Source organism: Silurus meridionalis, chromosome 26 (assembly GCF_014805685.1).
Source record: "Silurus meridionalis isolate SWU-2019-XX chromosome 26, ASM1480568v1, whole genome shotgun sequence".
NCBI lineage: Eukaryota > Metazoa > Chordata > Actinopteri > Siluriformes > Siluridae > Silurus > Silurus meridionalis.
In genome coordinates this window covers 2,443,292-2,463,770 of record NC_060909.1, presented here as the reverse complement: position 1 = coordinate 2,463,770, position 20,479 = coordinate 2,443,292, and the positions used below count along the sequence as shown (strand labels likewise).

Genomic DNA, 20,479 nt, shown 5'->3' with positions numbered 1-20,479 from the left:
ACTGGACTTCCATCTGGTTTCATCCGAGCAGTTTCTTCACTCTGATAGAAGTAACATGGTATTTCTCTGGGGTAGTAACATCCAAAAGACTTCCCTTTCCCCTGAGACCTCCCTCTTTCTTGTACCTTTACGAGGCTTTCCAGCGAGGCGAGGATCCTCAACCCTGGTTCATACACATTTATGGAATCCTGCCATCGTCTCTCAGACTGCTAGGATTCTTCTTCATTACAAAAAGCTGCTTTGATTTAACCAGATAGTAGTCCAGTCGACTTAACTCTTCCAGTCCTTGAAAAGGATGTTCATCGGTGTAAAATATTCTTTATAGTTTGCTGGACTTGATCTTGAGCTGTTCTCTAGGTAGTACATTAATCTCGCAGTTTTAGGCCATGCCTTTATAACTCGTTCTTGTGAAAGTAACCTCCTGTGTGGTTCTTCATGGGGCTTTGAATTCCTCTCGTGGCCCCTTCTTGTAGACGGTCCGACGTTGGCCTAATTTCCATCCTCGCAGCGTCAATTAAAATGAGCACGTCCGATAATGCTGACCTACTCATCCGAGAGATTGCTCAGGAACATGGGTGTGTTGAACATGCATACTGAGCAGATCCGGATTCCTGGCTGGATGCCTCACGTGATCCTCATCAGCTGCTACTATTAAACACCTACACCTGTATTTATGTGTTTGACCCTATCATCTCAAAAACACCATCCTCTTACCCCCGCTTTCCTGCTTCTCAGTCTGTTAGCTTGAGGCCGCAGCTCTCGCCAATAAAAACGCTAGCGATCGTTCGATGAAACACAGTATTAAGTTAAAAGCCAGTGATTCATTAGGAAGGAATTTTGCCAGTGGAACGAATGCAGTCTAAACCTCAGCTAAATCTCTGCCGCTGATGTGAATGACTCTAACAGACGACTGGAACTACATTTCTGCAGTCCCACATACCTGCTGGAATCCATCTTACACACACACAAACACACTCCTCCTCGCCATCCATCTCTGTTTTGTTCCTCCACCTCCTCCCTGGTGTGTTTGGCAATGTTCATGAGCTCCCTGTCCAATCCGGAGCCAGACGCTAGGCTTTCTTTCCATACAGACCGTGAGATTGATAGCACCCGAGTCTTTGCTGGTCTGGTAACATGACTTAATTTGTGTCCTAGCAGTGTTTAGGCCTGTTGACATGGGCTTCTTTAAACAGCATATGCTGATTCAAGAAATACAGGTAGTCCCAGTGTTAATATGGTTTGACAAAAATGTTTCGAACTTACGATGAACACAAAAAAAAAAAATATATAAAAGTTTCCCGGCAAATAAACGTAGCAGCACATAAGCGGTACGATGCATTGAGACACTGCAACGGTGTCGCCCTGCCTTGTGAGATGTCTTACTCAGAGTTCAGTTGTCTCAGCGATTAAACGCACATTTTTTTCAGTGTTTTTGGTGTTTTAAAGCCCAGTTTTAGCGCTCGTCTCACTTGCGTCTGGCTTTGCTCCTTCACTCACGAACCGGCGCTCGTCCACGCACCCGCTGCCTAATACATATTTACCTAATAGTTTATACATTGCGGTAGTGTAAATTACTCGGTTTTGCTAAATGATGTACTGTACATGGTTAAATTATTAACAGTATACTACCTCATATTGATCATCATTCTTTAGGGCTCCTGAAAAATTTGTAGCGGTATAACCCTCATGGGTGCAATCGTGATTCGTGTCCACATGATCGATGCTTTTCCACTTGGAACAGACCCAGATTTCCACGTTTTGTGGATATATCCCAGTTCAGTAGTGCTCATCTCTCAGGGATTTTGCTCTTTTTTCCTAGTATTTAAATAGAATTAGGCCCCAACCCCCACCCCAGCAGCAGAACCCAAAGTCAAGGTAATCTACACAAAGAAACCTTATGGCTGTTGTGCTAATTTTTATCCTCTGATGAAATTTTTGCAGCATCAGACTCTTCCAGACTCTTTGGTGCAGTGTGATGTCTTCTACGACGACCATCAAACCAAGAACCAACAGGACGGGTGAACACGATGAGGCAATTAGCGCGACAAACCACCTGAGGGAAAATGTGGAAACGTGTTAGGTGGACAGTACAGCAAGAAGTAAAACGTATTGAGTTATGGAGGGAAACGGAGTGTTTGTATGACGTTTTTATTATCGAGCCACGGCATGAACGTAATTAACGCGTCAGATTGTTTTATTTGTTTGCTGCTTGCTACCACCAGCGAGAGAACGCGGGTCTGAACGTGTCACGGATTGATGATGTAAAACTTCGGATGAGTCTTTTACTTGTGTGATTGTCGTACAGTCCGACATTATGACAACTGAAACTTTATTTATTTATTTATTTTTGTAGTCATTAGTGTAGTTACCTCATTTGGTGAAGCTTTAATACCAAGGTAATGATCAAATCTGTATGAGTGTCAAATTCCAAAAGCAAGCTTCTGTCATGTTGCGTGGAATAATGTTGAAAGATCTGCTTCTCTGGAAAGTGAATAGCTAATTGGCTGTGTGAAGCGTAATTACTCCAAGACCTGCTGAAATCAGAGGGGGCTTGTGGGGCAGACAGTGGGGCTTCTGTCCGCCACCTGTGTGCAGCAGAGGTCCTACCGTGCCCCACAGGTGCTGCATTTACACACACACACACACACACACACACACACCTGGCTACGGGTCTCAGGTGGTTCGCCAGGAGCGGCCTACCTAAAAATAGATCCCCCCTGACAGAGAAGCTGAATCCACTAAACGAGGCTGTGTGTGTAATCATGTTAGATTCTTTCAGATGTGCTCATTCCACTAGCATGAGCCAGTCCTACACACACATTTTATACAACCTTCTCAGCTTCAGTTCTCAGCATTATCGTTAGATCTGTGTGTGTGTGTGTGTGTGTGTGTGTGTGTGTGTGTGTGTGTGTGTGTGTGTGTTTAAAAATTGTTATTCTTCCACGTCCACCAGGACGTTTATTCAGGCTGGTTAGGGCTCATATGATGCTTCTTACACTTGTTTTTATATACAAAGAGCAGATTGGCGAGGCTTTGAAGCAGTGAGAGAGAGAGAGAGAGAACATGCGGACATATGACATTAACAGGAGCAGGAGGGATGGAGGGATTGCATAACCCATTGTGGTTGGACCCATGATGAGAGCAGATTAAATCAACTGTAATTAGAGATCTCTCAGAGAGAGACCCCGCCTTCACCCCCCAAAAATAAATATGTACAAGCTCATACTGGCCACTAGTTCTGCCTGTCTCTGTCTCTCTCTATATTTATATATACACATATATACTATACTGTACATATATACTATACAATTAGTCCCCATTTGTCCCGGTTACAATAACCTCCACTCTTCCGGGGGTGGATTTTATGCTCATTCACCTAGAAGGTTGTAGTGAATTCAGGTTCTGAAGAAGGTGATGTGAGGTGGGGGTGCAGGGTTGAGGTCAGACCTCTTTATTGCGTGAGTCTTCCACTCCATCCCATGTAAAGCAGATCTTAATGGAGCTGGCTTTGTGCACAGGGGCATCGTCATGCTGGAACAGGTTGTCTACTAGTTCAAGTGAAGGAAAGATTTCATGCTACCAAATGCATAGAAAGAAGTCCAAACCAACTTTGTGGTAACAGTTTGGTGAAGAGCCACATATGGCTGGAAAAGTCCCAATTTTCCATATAGTTTCAATATAGTGTACACTGCAGTGGTGTTACATGGTCAATAATATTCCCAACTTGGATTTCAGCCACAGGAAAAATATCCAGGTGAATGAACCATCACAACGACTTATTTGACAATTTTTTAATTTATGTATTTTAGTCAGATGGTGGCCTCAAGGAGCCCAAATCTCTAATCAAGCGTCTCAGGCGATCCAGAAATACTGTGTGTAAAAGTAACACTTTGAGCACCAAACTTAGAACATCAAAAAGGTGCTTACATGAAGCAGACCTGAACTTTTCATTCGATTGTATGTCAGTTGATAAATATTTGTGGTTTTCTTTGTCGGTGTGTACCGTATCCCTCTGGCTGTAATATGCCCGGAATGCATGGTGGCTAAATCTGCGCTCGGAATTCCCCTCGTTCATTCATCCTCCCGTGTGTCCTTTGTTCCAGCCTCCTCGGAAATCTAATTCCACCCTTCCAGACTGCCTTTGATGCGACTCGGACAGTTCAGGATCGGCCCCGGGACATGAAAGAACGTCTGTGCGCTCAGATTTCCCTCACTGTTTATTCCTGTCTCTGGCAGTCGCGGTGACGTCGTGCGAGGTCGTGAGGGATAGCCTGCGAGGCGGCGTGACGTGGATCTGAGAAGGTTATTAGATAGCTCATCACCGTGCTCCGTGGAAAAATACAGAGCCAGCCAGAGAAGAAGGCTAGGATAGAGAAGGAGGGCAGAGAGGGATGGATGGATATGTGATTATGAAGTCATCAGGCATGAACCGGTGGGCTAGGGCCGAGCCGCTCCCTCTCTCCCGAGCCCTCAGGGTGCCATTGATTGGTGACCATGTGTTTGTGGCCGATAGACTGTGAAATGGTGTGTTGCTGCACGGCTGTGTCGCACCTGCGTCCCACCAAGGTGATTGATTGGTTTGGTCATGTGGAATGTTCCCATCTGGTCTGCAGTAATGCATTTCTCTCTCTCTCTCTCTCTCTCTCTCTCTCTCTCTCTCTCGCTCTCATATAACTGAGTAGTGGACGCTAGCTGAAGGAGGCGGTTACGCTTAGACACAGCGAAAGCCAAGCGGAAAAACATTTCTCAATTTTTTTTTTTGTGTCCATTTAACACCATGATGCTCCAGCACTGTGTCCTGTGGGTAAAGAGAGGTTTCTGGGAAATCGTCTTTTGCAGTTTCTCCACTATGAACCCGGGATGTATAATTATCTTCCACAGGTTAACGTTAAAGGCACCAGGATCTTCATCTCGATAGTTTCTCACACAATATTCACTTAGAATGGCAAATTGAACCACTGTGTTTTCAGGTCATATTTTGCCTTCATGTTAAAAAAATTGCTTTTTTACTTCTATCCATGTGCCAGCGATGTTATGAAGATGGGGTCAGACTGCAGGTCAGCCATTATACAGCGTTACATTAAGGGCCATGCTAAAGGGCCCAAGAGTGGCAGCTTGGCAATAAAGGGACTTAACCCAATATATTTTAAAAAAATTTGTACACAGGCCACACCGCTACGTTTTTGTTGACTAAAAAAACGCCGCCTCAGTGTAGACAGAAGGACAAAACCAAGAGACAAATATGAGTTCAAACGAAAACATATCAGTGTAGACATGAAGACACAAAGCAGCTTCACGAAAAGGTTATAAAAGAATGTAAAAGTTTGTTCCTTACAATTGTAAATTTATCCCTAATGAGCGAATCAGCGGCGACTGTGGCGAGGAAGATCTCCCTGAGATGGCAGGAGGAAGAAACCTTAAGAGGAACCCGACGCAAAAGCGAGCATGTCCTCATCATCGAATGTCCATTCATTACAGTTCCATCATTGTTGAGGTCTTGAGTTCAGTGATTAAATGCAGAACTGTTCATGCAAACTCTTCTCTTCTGGGAAGATGTTCTACTAGATTTTGTGAAGATTTGGGTGAGATTCTTTCAGCTACAAGGGTGTTAGTAAAGTCACATACTGATGTAGTTGAGGTGAGGAGGCCTGGGGTGCAGTTAGCATGAACTATTCATTGTTTGTTAGGGTTGGAGCTCTATAGCAGATCTTCCAATCCATCTAATGGAAAGCATATCTTCATGGAGCTGGGTTTGTGCTAAATCAATTTTGGGTCTCCTTTTGAAACCTAAGAGAGATTTCCTGCTAATGCATGTACAATCGTCTGGCTAAAATTTTGTGCTAACAGTTTGGGGAAGAACCACATAAGTCTGGGAAAGTCAGTCCCAATACTTTTGACCTTTCAGCATGCAACTGGTAACGTTCCAAACCGAACGCGTGAATATGCATGATATGGAAATGAGAAACGTCACCGCATCCCCCTGACACTCGCAAATGTTAGCGGCTAGCTAGCTACGTAACCTAGCAACAATCGAACAGCTTGACAAAGAGCGGCATCCCCTTTAGATTTCCGGCGTGAGTCAAGTGAGTTTCGCTCGTCTTGAACACTCCGGATCCTAACAGCCCGGACCCCTGGAAATGGCTAAAGATTGGGCGTACGGCGTAAGGTCGTCCTCGGTTTGAGACGTGACAGACGAACGCGTCGTTGTCAGCTGTGTCATTTCTCCCAGAGCATGACTCATGATTCATCTCGTTCTTTTTCTCTCCAAACTCCTTCCTCTGTTTGATTTCTTTATTTTTATTTTTTTACCCCTTTGTCTCATTTCTCCCTAATCTCATCCTCTCTCTTTCTCTCCCTTTTTTTTTTTTTTTTTTTAAATTGATCTATTCATTTCAGCTAATGACTAATTACATATCAGAGTGCATCAGCAGAGACATTCATCATCGTACAACGTAATAATCAATGACATTTCAACAAAGGAAAAAATAAATATGCAAATAAGAACTCATTAACATTTACGCTAGCTGTTTGAATAATGCCGCTGCTGACAGGGCTGTAATTAACCGAAATTGATGCTGAGCTCACTCTGTGTGTGTGTGTGTGTGTGTGTGTGTGTGTGTGTGTGTGAGAAAGAAGGGAGTGTAAGACCCTACACATTTGTCGTTGGCTCTGTATGGGCTAGCTCCCTCTCCACAGGCACGGCCACTGTAAACCTGCTGAGGGAGGAGACGAACGGCTGCGTTATTTGGCAGTCGTCCCGTCTCGTCCCATCCCGTCCAGTCCCATCCCGACCCGTCCCACAGCGTGACTTTATTTACCAGCAAACAGAACCCTGTCTCGACATCAAAAACACTTGCGGGAGAGAGAAAAAAAAAATGCAGGCGAACATCGACAAGAAAACAAAGGCTCGGAGAGACAGCGAGCGAGTGGGTGTGATGCTTTTCTTGGCAATCCTCATGCCTTGCGCTCATGGTGTGTGTGTGTGTGTGTGTGTGTGTGTGTGTGTGTGTGCGCGAGAGCGAGTATGTGAATGCATCATGCATTGCATTGCTGACTGGAGGTTCTTGTGGACAGAAACTTTTTACAGCTGTAAATTAAACTGTCTCATTTTAATCTCTCATTTTCTTTCACTCTTGCTCTCCTTCTCTTCACCCCACTCCTCAACACCCCCTCTCCTTCCTGTCAGCTTTCCTGTTTTTGTCATGGATATGAACAGCAAAAAGCAGCGAAACACAATAAGGCTGTTTATGTCAGTTTTTGGACAGCTCGAAGTGCTGATTAGAACAAGTCGCTGGAATTTTCTTTTATTGCGTGTATTAGCCTTGCCATATGGCTCAACACGCAACATTAACTTGACGGGGATAATGAATTGCACCGGCGTTCCAGATTTCTGAGCACTGCGACAGGAACATGGCCGAGCCTTTCGCGTGTTCTCAGAAGGGGAGAAAAAAAAAACGATAAAAGGAGCCAGGAAAAAGGGTTCGTTTGCTTTTAGCAGTACCTTCTATTTCCTTGGCTCGCATTTGTTTAGGACGGACGTTTCCCATGTGCTGGAGAAACACCTAGGAATGCAAGAGAAGAGCGATAAAGTAAAAGAGAGGCAGGCGGCCGAGTGCGGTTACTAATTGGCTGTTTTTGTGGCTTGCCTTTTGAATTGATCCCTAGAGATGCTTAGATCACTACCTTCCTGAGGATCAAAACAAGAGCAGAGCTCAGCCCAGGCTGGTGAAGGCGCCCTGCTCACACACACTTGTCCATAATGGTGGCCTTCATCTCGTTGTAATCGTATTATTTAATATCGCACAGGTTTTTTTTCCCCCTTTTCTCAGCCGGGCAGAGACTCCGCAAAGCCGAGCGGCAGCTCCTTTTACATGCCTCAGTGACCGTTCCCTAGAATATGTTTTATAACGATTCGAGGCTGAAATTTCGCAGACGAGCTCATTTTTTATTAAAAACGCAATTAAATTCCGTAAACAACGTCATAACTTTGACATTCATTTTATCTTCATCATGGCACCTGTTGTATACTATATGATTTATTAGGCAGCAAGTGAACATTTTGTTCTCAAAGTTGACGTGTTGGAAGCAGGAAAAATGGACGTCTAGACGTCTGGGTCAGAGCATCTCCAAAACTGCAGCTCTTGTGGGATCTTCCTGGTCTGCAGTGGTCAGAATCTATCAAATGTGCTCCAAGGAAGGAACAGTGGTGAACCGGCGACAGGGTCATGGGCGGCCGAGGCTCATCGATACATGTGAGGAGCGAAGACGAGCTCCTGTAGCTTAAATAGCTGAAATTGCTATTTTGGCAGCAAAACAGGAACCAGCACAATATTAGGCAAGTGGTCCTAATGTAACGCCTTATCATTATAAACAAGAAACGTGTGTATGCACGTGTTCTGTAAGCGTAACTCGTGCCTCGACACCCACCTGCATGCCTCCTGTATTACTGTTCATCCTTCATTACGCTGAAACCGTCTGTGAATCCCTCCTCCACCTCCACCCCCATGAGAGCGAGAGCGAAAAGACCCTGTCATCGACAATCATCTTGTCTCTACGCATCGCAGGAGAGGAACATCTCTCTGTCCGCTGTGTCTCCTGCTGATAGCAGTGCGGTTTGAGGTCTGCTGTCGATAGCCTTGGCTTTCAGGAAGACAGTCAACAAAAGGTCTGCTCCGGCCCTGGGAAAGTGTCAAGGCTGAGACAGCTTGTGTTAAAATCGCTTGTGTTTTTATTGAATTTTTTGCTGAGACGATCACGTTTCATCCGTGCGAGCGCAACAGCTCGGCTGGATTTCATGATTAGAAGTATTGTTGTTAAACTCGGCCTGTTGTCTTGAAGGGGATCTATGAACAATAGGCAAAAACAAGGATGGGAAGGTTCATTGTGAATTATTACAAATGCGTGTGACATACTAACAAAAACACACACACACATACGGTTTGACGGAAATTACACAATTGTTTCCAACAAAATTGTTTCTCACACAAGGTTGCATTCATTGGTCTGAATCATAAACATCTCCATATATGGTTATGCGGAGACACCGATTATTTTTTATATGCAGCAGGAATGATGATAATCAGCACAAAGGGGCGGGGCCTCTGACCCAGGAGGAATACTAGGAGACAAATGTGTGGTTCCTCCACGAAAGGTCCAGCCACCAATATACGTGTTGGTATCAAATAGTTTCGAGACGAGCTCTGTTGATAAGAAAGTACTTATTTATGCATGTTTACACACTATCACCTACCAGCGTTCCTGCCACTTCTGGAACATGTCCTGAAAGTCTTTTTTTCGAAGCGTGTCAAGCACCTTTTCCTGCAGTTTGCGCCGGATCTTCGCAACGGTCAAAACGCCGAACTGGATCGTCATCTTCGCGAGTATGGTGGGTGAGATCATGTTTCTGGCGAGAAACTCACGTGTGAGGAGAGCTAGGGGTGTACACGTGGTCAGAATAGCACCGGCTCCCATGTACATAAGACATTGTCTTTTGGCAAACTGACTTATGAAGGTCGGTGCTCCATGTGACTGTGCGTGCAGCCTTGTGTTGCCATCTGTTGGCGTGTTACAAAACTGGAATTGCAACCTTTTGAAAACAAAAAAACAGCCTTAGCGTCTCAAACAGAAAAAGAAAGATACGACATTAGAACTTGAAACCTGACACCCAACTGGGTTGTCTAATGAAATCTTCAGCGTCCACGCAAGGCCACTCTAGTAGGTCAGGATGCTGCCGGGGGTCCGGGGCGGCGTGGCAGGGTGGAGGGCGACGTGCAGAGCAAGCGCGTTATCGATCAGTTGGCCTGTCAGCGCTCCAGCAGCAGGATGGAGGATGGGATCAGGATGATAAAAGCCTCACTGATCTGAGGCTCACAAGGACGCGGCTAATCGGTGACCCCTACAACCCGCATCCTGAGGTTTATCTGAGGGCATGCACTCCCGGTTCCTGCGTTTTTCTGCATTTTCAGGCTAGCACCAGGCTAAGCTATTCATCTCTCTCACTCTTACTTCTTTCCGCTTTCTCGTGTGTGTGTGTGTGTGTGTGTGTGTGTGTGTGTGTGTATACTCTGATAACTCTGTCTCCCCACTTGTTCAGCGTCTCATGCTTACTCAGTTTGTGTGTGTGTGTGTGTGTGTGTGTGTGTGTGTGTGTGTGTGTGTGAGAGAGGAAGGAGGGGGTTCACAGCTGCGCTAGCTGGCACTGCTTCCTCAAACATCAGCGGTGCAGCCAGCAGCCTGCTTGGCACAAACACTCGCCAGTAACACTTAAACAAATTGCTATAGTGCTGACTTACATTGTTGATTTTTAGCATTCCAGGAGACTTTTTTTTTTTCTCTCCCCTTTTTCTTCACTCCTCTGCTTTTGTCCTTGGACATGTTCGGCTTTGAGACACCCCCCATTCATCTTCACTTACCTCTTTTTCCCTCTCTCTCTGTCTCTCTCTCGCTCTCTATTTCTTTCTCTGTCTCTTTCTGGATTGTTTAGGCCTCTGTGGATTTTTTTTTTTCTTCCTCCGCAAATTTTTTGGAGCTACTTTTTCCTCATCGCAACTCCCACAGCTATTCAACAGTTACTTGGCTTCCCAAAGACGGTCATGGCTGAAGTTATTCCAATATCCACAGATCAAATCGTATATATCCCATTTCAGTACTGAGCTTTCGGTCTTTACACCGGATGCACTCTTTGTTTTACGTGTGGAACATTGTTCAAATCTGAGTTCCCTCAGGAATGTATTAAGCGACGGACAAGTGAAGTTTGTTTAGTCTCTGCCTTGCACTTTGAGTGCAGTGTTTGTTTGGTTTATTTTTTTTTTGTTTTATTATTAAATTTGAAAACGTATACAATAAAAAAATAAAAAGAAACAAGTTAGCGCAGTGTCACTGTGGCCACTTACTCCATAGCAGAAATACGATTTGTAGTGTGTTGCAGATTTTGTTTCGTGTGATTGCTGCCACTTCCTGCCATCGGCAACGTTTTTTCCGAAAGTCAAGGGTTAGCGGATTCTAGGATTCTTTAGCGTCTGATTTACAGCTTTAAGAATTTCTCTTAAAACAAATTGTACAGTGCGTGTGTGTGTGTGTGTGTGTGTGTATATATATATATATATATATATATATATATATATATATATATATATATATATATATACACAGTACAGACCAAAAGTTTGGACACACCTTCTCATTCAAAGAGTTTTCTTTATTTTCATGACTATGAAAATTGTAGATTCACACTGAAGGCATCAAAACTATGAATTAACACGTGGAATTATATATGGAATTATATACATAACAAAAAAGTGTGAAACAACTGAAAAATGTCATATTGTAGGTTCTTCAAAGTAGCCACCTTTTGCTTTGATTACTGCTTTGCACACTCTTGGCATTCTCTTGATGAGCTTCAAGAGGTAGTCACCTGAAATGGTCTTCCAACAGTCTTGAAGGAGTTCCCCGAGAGATGCTTGGCACTTGTTGGCCCTTTTGCCTTCACTCTGCGGTCCAGCTCACCCCTAAACCATCTCGATTGGGTTCAGGTCCGGTGACTGTGGAGGCCAGGTCATCTGGCGCAGCACCCCATCACTCTCCTTCTTGGTCAAATAGCCCTTGATGCCTTCAGTGTGACTCTACAATTTTCATAGTCATGAAAATAAAGAAAACTCTTTGAATGAGAAGGTGTGTCCAAACTTTTGGTCTGTACTGTGTATATATAATATATACAGTACGGTTAGTTTGCTTGATCAGGTAGTCAGTCGTATGTGATTTTTAAAGTAAATGAGAATAATGCTGTGTGTTGTGTCTATCAAATAAACACTCTTGTGTTGAAGGTAGACGGACAGACAGACGTTGCATCTGGCATCAAGCGAAAGTCAGATTTTCCCCCATTTTACTGCAGTATTACTGCCTAATTGTCCATTATCTGGAGTCGATATTGGGAAAGTGGACTTTTAGGTTACCAGGACTGCAAATGTTTAGCATCATGCAAAGCCCAAGGCTGCTGTTTTGTCTAATTTGCATTCTTAAGCTGTTTATTCTGAATTGGTGATCTATTACACCGCTTTGTATGCGGCAAGTTGCCATGTACAGTATATAAGCTACAGACGAGTCGAACCTCCGACCTGTTTCATAATCACAGTTATAGTAGCCGATATTATTAGACATTATTTTATATTCAATTTCAATATTTTTTTTAATGTGTGTGTGTATATTGTATATTATATATCAGGGCTGTCAAAATGAATGCTTTATTAACGCGTTAACGCAAATCGAATTTAACTGCACAAATTTTATTAACGTGCAATTAATGCAGCGCACATTTGCTTGCCCATTTTTATTAAAAAGTAAATCATTTAATAGACACATTCACGACGTCTTTTCTTTACTCTATCGAAAAATATATAAATAAACTCCACCGAAAAAGAATTTTTAATCACTAAACATTCGTTTTACTGATGTGCCAAGTCTCAAAACAAGCATCAAAATCCCCCATGACGCACACTTCCGGCAATTAAAACCGTCCGTATGGAAACATAGCAAAAAAAAAATCTAAAACGGCATAATTACTTTAAAACATTTACAGGAGTATTTCGTCTTCATGTGCTATGTTGAGTTTGAGTTCACTAATAACATTCATTTGCATAAAGCATCAATATTTGCGCATGTTAATTGAAGTATTAAAAAACTTAAAGTATTGTTTTAAGGTACATTCAGAACAGATACAAATGTGCGATTAAGTTGCGATTAATCACGAGTTCACTCATAACAATTGTGCGATTAATCGTGATTAAATATTTTGATCGATTGACATATATATATATATAAATTCATGTAGTACTATAGTGTCTCATTATGCATTTTATAGCATGACATGAGAGCATTCATTTATTTACCTCGTCTCTCGGTCTGTGTCGGTCCGCAGGCATGAGAGCATCAGCCCTTGGGAGGTGCCTTGGCTGTTAGCTCTGGGTGACCATGCATGCTGGCGCGATAAGCAGTTAAACGCATGTTTATCGTTCGGTTCCTGTGGGAACCGATCATGTTCAGGTCCCCTGGCAGTTTCCAACGCATGGCTGCCATATGCCTTGTGGAGGGCAGTGGTGCGAGTGTGGGTGCGCCCTGCAGAGGGACACACTAAACGGATGTTTTTTTGCATTCTTTTTTTGTTTTTTTCTCTATTCAGAAGACTGGCTGCCCCAGTCTGCATTTGAAACAACAACACGGCCTTATAAATAATTCAGCTCGTGTGTGTGAAGGAACACATGCTGCGGCTGAATATTTCACCGCTGGACCTTAGCGCATCTGCACAACGTCTGTGAAATTTGTGTCACCGGCACAGGCTCAGAAAGCCGAACCTCGGTGGCGTAGCAGCTCAGGAAGTCAGAAAGAGAGGCAGATTTTTTTTCCTCTATCTGTAAACAGATGTTTCGTGGCGGTGGCTCATGTGTTACGCTCCTGTAGCTTAGCCACAACTAAGCCTGCTCTTCCCATGCAGGAGAGCGCGCTAACCCAGAACGATCGCATTACATCCAATGAGAACGCTTCAACACCACAAGGGAAGCAGTTTTCAGTTAAACCGCTGTGCCTCTGGAGACGCCGCCACCTTACAGCCAAGTAGCAAGAAACACGAACCGACAGACACATGGTGGAGAACACCTGAGCCTCGCACAGCACCGGCCGGCCTGCCTCAGCCTCAACCTCCACCTCAAATGTGTGTGTGATGGAAACAAATATCTCGTGTGTTGTTTTTCCCAAAAAAATATATATTTCCCTTTTCCCTGGAGCAAACGGAATTCTCCTTCAGCGCTGTGTTTGCTTCGCTAATGTTTGAAAGTCTGACAAGTATAATATACGACGCCGGTGACGCTGTTTATCATTGTGTTCGCCGGACAAGTCTCTTGTTTACGGCTGTCTGTGTGAAACTGCTGAATTTAGCTTTGGTGAAGCGAATGAATCATGCATTCTGTATGCTGGGCTTTTTTTCTCCCCCTGATAGCGTTCCTGTTTCGCAGAGAGTGACTGAGTGAGTGGCACTGAAGTGGTGCGTCTGCTGAAATCCGGTGTTTTTCGGAGCTGGGAGTTGGCGATCCTGGGGGCGTCTGCGATCGTTTGGAACCAGTGCGAGCTCGTTTCCAACCCCTTGCCGTTAGTTATAACGGAGCAGTGGAATGGTGCACAAATGATCGTTCGCTGTAAAGCCTTTTAAGGGTTTCTGATTGAGTATTTGATTGAGCTGATGGTGTGAAGCACTTTGGATTCCCTGCCACTCCTTTATCAATGTACATGTAAATGTAAAGTCTGCGGGTGGAGATACTGTCTTCATGAAAAAGGTTGGGTAATGATCTGACTGGCTGACAGGAATCACTCCTCAAAACCCTGCTGAGCAGAAAACATCTCGGGATGCACAGAAACTGCCAAAGATCAGATCAGACCAGAGGTTATAGCAAAGTTGAATACAAAAAAAATAATAATGGCTCGTAGTTCATGCAGGATTTGGGCCTGTGAGTCTGGTGCTGATTTAATGAACTAAAAAAAAAAGCACTTTTATTTGTCACGTATACATTACAGCACAGTGAAATTTGTTCTTCAGATGTCCCAGTTCAGGGTCATCCATGATACAGCGCCCCCTGGAGCACAGGAGTGTTAAGGGCCTTTCTCAAGGGCCCAACAATGGCAGCTTGGCAGATCTGGGTGCTTAACCTCCCAAAGCCTTACCCACTGACCCACCACTGCACCCGTTACGGTATGGAGCGTGTACAGACTATACATATAAATATACATAAATATACATATACATAAATACATGAAATCAGAAATGAGACAACGGTCCTCCAGAACCCTGGTGCTACATAAACAACATAAAGCTACAAAACAGAACACACAGAGCTAAGGACTAGTGTCCTCGCCACATAAAGTGCTTTGAGTCCTGGAGTCTTAAAGAAAAGTAACGGTTTTAAACCCACATGTCCCATGACCGAGATATCCCCTGAATTTTCCTCCTCATTTTGACCCGAAAGGTGGAAAGTGTTGAGGTTTGGCGCTGCTTTCAGCCTGAACAGAAGAATAATGTGCCTGATATGAAGACTGAAAAACCTGCCAAAACTCATGCAATACGTTCTGACATAAATCTGTACCCAGGCCAGGATCCGAATCTGAACATTCTGGAGGAAATTATCTGTTGAAAGGACGGATTTTCCGCAATACAACCTTCGTGTTGAATATACATTATTACATATACACACTAAAGGCATAATATTTCTATTGTAATATAGAATTTCACTTCACTATATTCTGTGATACAGTAAAACCCCATTGGATGAGCATAATTCGTTCTTGAAAATTGCTTGTTTTTCCCCATAGGAATGAATGTAAAAGCAATTGAATCCGTTCCGAGATCTCATTCGATCGCTTATTTCTACACTTAAAAAGTATTTGTAGCTTATTTTAACAAACAAATACACAGCAAATTACCGTAATGTAAAAATCATTTAACACTTACTCATGTTATAGTGGTTGATTGCGAGTGTGAGACGCGCACCACGCTCGTAACCTTCTTGGTTTCCATGGTAATTCTATTTACTTTCGTTTTCAACAGCACCAGCACTGATTTTCTTGGGAGACATTTTTCAAGATTTCTAGTAAAATTAAAATATAACGCTAAAAAAGGTTATGTTTTTGCTGCACTGAACAAAGAGAGCGACCGAGTGATACGTCATCAACTAAGCGACTGATGCTTCCCTCCGCCGAATACGGGGAACCGGCAGCGTGGGTTTGCTTGTGCCTTCGAAATTTGCTCGTGAAATAGGGTACAATTTTGCGAGCAAAGTCGCTCGTATCTTCGTTTGCTCGTACAATAGGGTTTCACTGTATCTGTAAGTGAGCTCTCTTTTGTGTGTGTGTGTGTGTGTGTGTGTGTGTGTTACTTTGACCAAACAAATCTATAAATGTCTAGACATTATTTTTATTGAAAAATCCTCCCTTAGCATGAAGAACAGCTTTACACACTCTCGGCATCCAGACGTTCGTTTCTCCACACGTTCAGCTCAAATACTTCGCGGTGCCTCTTGACAAAATTGCCAAAGATGTTCTTCACTGGTTGGAGATTTCTTTACGATCCAGTTCATCCAAGAGCAGTTCAATAGGATTTAGGTGCGGGTAATACCATGAGAGATAACACTGCAAAACAACCCCAAACCATCAAGTGTCTTCTCTTCTGTTCTCCATCTTACACAAGTTCTTCTATTAGAGGCAAAAATCTCCCATTTGTAATATAAAGAACATTCTTCCACTCATTCCCCGTCCAATTCTTGTGTGTTTTTGCCTTTTTTCTGAGTTTGTTGCATAAAAACAAAAGGAACCTGCATGTACTTATGGGACATAAATCCAATAAAATGTTATATAAAGTCTGCTTTCTCTGTGTTTCCTTTTTCAGGTAAATCGGAGAGATCTTCTTTTTCTGCGTATGGGAGAGAGCCAGGGGTCTCGGGATGTCAGGTAAACATGATCAAATGTCGTCTCCTGTTTATTGAGTCTCAAATCCATGATGCCAAAAAAATGACTGGTCTCAGCCTTCGAGCTGCTTTTTTCCTGCCTGTTACTGTTTCTTTGGGTGTCTGCAGTTTTAAACAAATAAACCTGTGTGGCATGTCCTGTCAGTGTCCAATTCAGTTTCTCACACTGGTCTGCTGTGGTTTGGATCATAAGCTCAGAGTCCAGGATGATTTGATTTGAATATTTGAACAATAATACAGACGCTCCCCACCTACGTTCCAAACGCGCATCGTACCACGAATTTGTTCGTAAATTGTTACTGTGTTCGTTATTGACTACACAGATTTCCGAACAAATTTCACTTTGAGGACAGGTTTGTTCGTATCCTCAAAAGATCGTAAAGTGAATTTTTGTCAAATGGGGAGCGTCTGTATTTTTTATATACTATATATTATTATTATTATTATTATTATTATTATTATTATTATTATTATATATCTATTATTATAGATTTGTTAGGAATACGGGACACCGCTGCTGATCCCCTTTCTTTATGTCCGTACTTGTGATAGCGAGAAATTTCGTGTAAAAAATAAAAAAGCGTCAGCTTTTTTCGGATAGTAAACGCGCCCATACAAAACGTTGGCGGTACACGGTTTATACACAGAGATACTGCAACAGTTTTTTAATCTTTTCAATTAAAAATGTAAATTTAAACTAGGACCATGGTGTTTTTCTTTTGGTTGCCTGCTCTCTCAGACCAGGAATTAACCTGCTGTCGGAAATTAAAGCGTTCAGATTTCCGATAAACGCAATTCTACGTGACGATTGGATTCCACATCAAACAGAATCACAGCAACATGGCGACACACTTCACATACTCTGACCACAAACATGTCCAAATGTATGAAATAAATAAATCGTCCAGCCGATCAATCGTTCCACCTTCATTTGTCGCCTTAATGCTGATGTCAGGGGTCCAATACTTCCATGTTATCATCTATGTGTAGTTTTTGTTAATATTTTAAGAGCTAAAGTTTTTTGACAGGTCTGTATTTTAAAAATGGCACCACCGGAAATGCTTTAGGACCAGACAAGCGCAGTATCGTCGCGTTTGTTATTGTTTACAGCCTTAAAACGGTCTATACGGCAGGTCTTAGGGCTCCCCGGAGGTCTGAGGCAGAGGTACAGAGTTACAGAGTTTTGCCCTCCAGCAAGCTTACCGTAGGCGTGAGATGAGACGAAGCTGCCTCTGTGTGAGAGTAAGTGATTACAGGGTGTGTAAACACGTCTGTGGGAGAAAGAGAAGGCGAATCTTGCTGCGTTGGATGGTGAGCAGGAACATGGCTTTCAGCACCTCTATTAATGCAGGGTCACCGAGCACAGGCCGGCTGTAGGCTTGCAGCACCACACAGATGTTCTAAACAAAGGCACGTTTGTGTGAGAGGGCTGCTTTTTTTCTCTCTCTCTCTTTCGCTCTCTCGCTTCTACTTTTCCTCCCTTTTTCTTCTTGCTCAGATCAGTCGGTCAGGGAGGGAGGTCTCTTTTAGGTTTGTGTATGTTGTTTCTCCTCGATTGTACACTTGGACGTGAAGCGGTCCACCACGCTAGCATCAAGTCCTTCTCCAAAATAGCTTTATTCTTTCGCTCCGACTTAAAGCTAACCCAACCCTAATGACCCTCACCTGACCTTCATCCGGTCCTAGCGCTGGTGACCCAAAAAAAAAGACCCACTATAAATGCTGGCCATGCAGGGTCCAGGCGGGTGAATGAAGCCAGTCAGAGCGAGAGAAAACACTGCGGGCTCTCCAGAGCTGTTGCTCCATTCATAAAAGAGCTTTTTGAAAGAGAATGCCAGTTCAGACATTTTGGTGTGGGAACGAGGGAATTTATGCTGGCCTGCAGCTGCACAGATCAGAGCTTGGCACGTGCACAGTTTGTCTAGTCGCTGAAGAAAAACAGGAAGACCAAAAAAAAATAGAAGCTGTTTGTTTCCTGAGAGAATGTGGAAGGAATGCAGGGCTGCAGGAGCGCTATATTAATAACGTAAAGCTCCTCAGGGTTTCGCCGAACAGCACGCGATGAAGGTCCAGGTGACGTTCCGCGGAGAGCGCTTATAAAGGTTTGTAATAAGGATTTTGAGAACGAAGGCAAACGAGAAGGGATCAGTTACAGGATAACACCCCCCCAACCACACTCCCCCCCGCCACCCGAAACTACACAACCAATTGTTTATGCGGTTCGTCATCGTGAGCAGGCTGCGTGCTTCACTCAGCGTTGGTGTTATTGCATCATTTCAGCACCATGTAGATCACTTTGCATATAATGAGTCCCATATTCAAACTGTTCCAGCCAGCTGAGCCCCCTGTGTTTCTCTCCAGGACCAACAGTCTTTGCAGTTTGCACCTCTAACCATAGATCTCCACGTTAATGGCGTATAAGTCAATCTCGGAAAATATGACGTTTCACACCGTATACCTTTAAAGCCAAGATAATTGACATAATCTGTACGAGGGTGCAGCAGGTGTGCCCACGGGATGACGGAGCGCCGTTCCAGCGCTATAATTTTCTTCCGATTATCGCCCGTGTCCTTTACGCGTTTGAGTTACGGCCTCGCGGTTGACACTCGTATGACATGCGTATCGTTAAAAAACCTATAGCACAATAAAACGACGCGAACAGACGCGCACCTCATCGCGCAGGAGCAAGAGCGGGGGACCATGGTCGCTGGAGTCGCGTGCCGAGTCTTAGACTGATTAATGCTGCAGGTTGCAGTTGACAGATGACCGTCATTATCAACACAAATCTGCCTGACATTTCACAGAGGAAAGGTGATCGTTCAGAGGGGTGGAGACCCGGTACAGAAGCTGTATGAATTTACAGGTCACACATATTCGGAGGAGTGAGGGTCCGGTTGTCCAGCACCAAGGACGTCAATTATAGCTTAGAACATGGTGATATATAGTGGAGGTCCCACAGTGGGTTGGGAAATGGTTGCTGCTGGGTCGTAAGAACATTTTTATCTGTTCTAAATGTACCTTGAATTAATACTTTTCACGTTTTTATTACTCTAATCAACATGATCGTAGACTAATATTGACGTTTTATGTAAATGTATGTTTTTTATTAATGAAATCAAACTCAACATAAAGCACAAAGGATTTTGTTGGTGATTTTAGATTGGGCACGTCACTAAAACAAATGTTTAGTGATTAAAAAAAAGATTACGTAAAGTTTATTTTATTTTTATAGCCGAGTAAAAAAGGACGCCGTGAATAAATGCATGTTAGTGAAGGTTTTAATTTTGCTCCTTTTTTTTCACATATTTTTTGGACTATAAGCCGCTACTTTTTTCCCACGTTTTGAACCCCGCGGCTTAAACAACAAAGCGGCTTGTTTATGAATTTTTCCTGGGTTTTTCCCGGTTTCACAAACTTCAAGCCAAAAAACTGAACCCCATAACATTAGACCAATAAAAATTTCCGAACGGAAACGAAAAAACTCACCTCACCTGTGTTCTGAGCTGCACGGCATCGGGAGAAAAAACTTTTTTTTTTTAAACGCACGACGATGCCAAAAGATAAACACCCAAGAGAAATAGTTGTGAAAGGAAGGAGGAAGACAGTGAACAATGACTTTCTTGGTAGGCTACTGTTTAGATACAAGCCGTTGTAATGTGTTGAGTCTGGGTGAAGGGAGAGCTCACTAACTCCAGTTACAACAGAAATCATATAAGCACAGACAGGTTTCCAAAACTCGTGATTTTTTTTTATTTTTCTTGGCAACAGCGTTACGGGTTAGTCAAAGTTAGAAATGAGCATCAGAAAATAATAAGGACATATTCCTCGGTCTTGCACACACGCAGTAATAGCGGAAAAATGCGGCGGCAGGCTATTCCCAAAATACCGCTCTGCTCTTAAAGGAGCCACAACATATTTCACCCGTTACACGTGTAACAGACACTGTCTCTCATTAAAGCCTGTGTAAAGTTAATTAG

At 43.4% G+C, this 20,479-nt stretch overlaps 1 protein-coding gene across 6 annotated transcripts in view; it reads left to right on the top strand.

Annotated features, from left to right (window-relative positions):
- tcf12 (transcription factor 12) overlaps positions 1–20,479 on the top strand; it is a 110,396-nt gene that overhangs the window by 46,854 nt on the left and 43,063 nt on the right. For 5 of the 6 annotated variants that reach the window (XM_046840052.1, XM_046840050.1, XM_046840053.1 and 2 more), the window contains one exon: positions 16,424–16,485. In XM_046840052.1, coding sequence (XP_046696008.1) covers positions 16,424–16,485 — 62 coding nt within the window. Of the gene's footprint in view, positions 1–14,641; positions 14,735–16,423; positions 16,486–20,479 lie in introns of those variants that run through there. The other variant, XM_046840055.1, reaches the window with a different exon arrangement.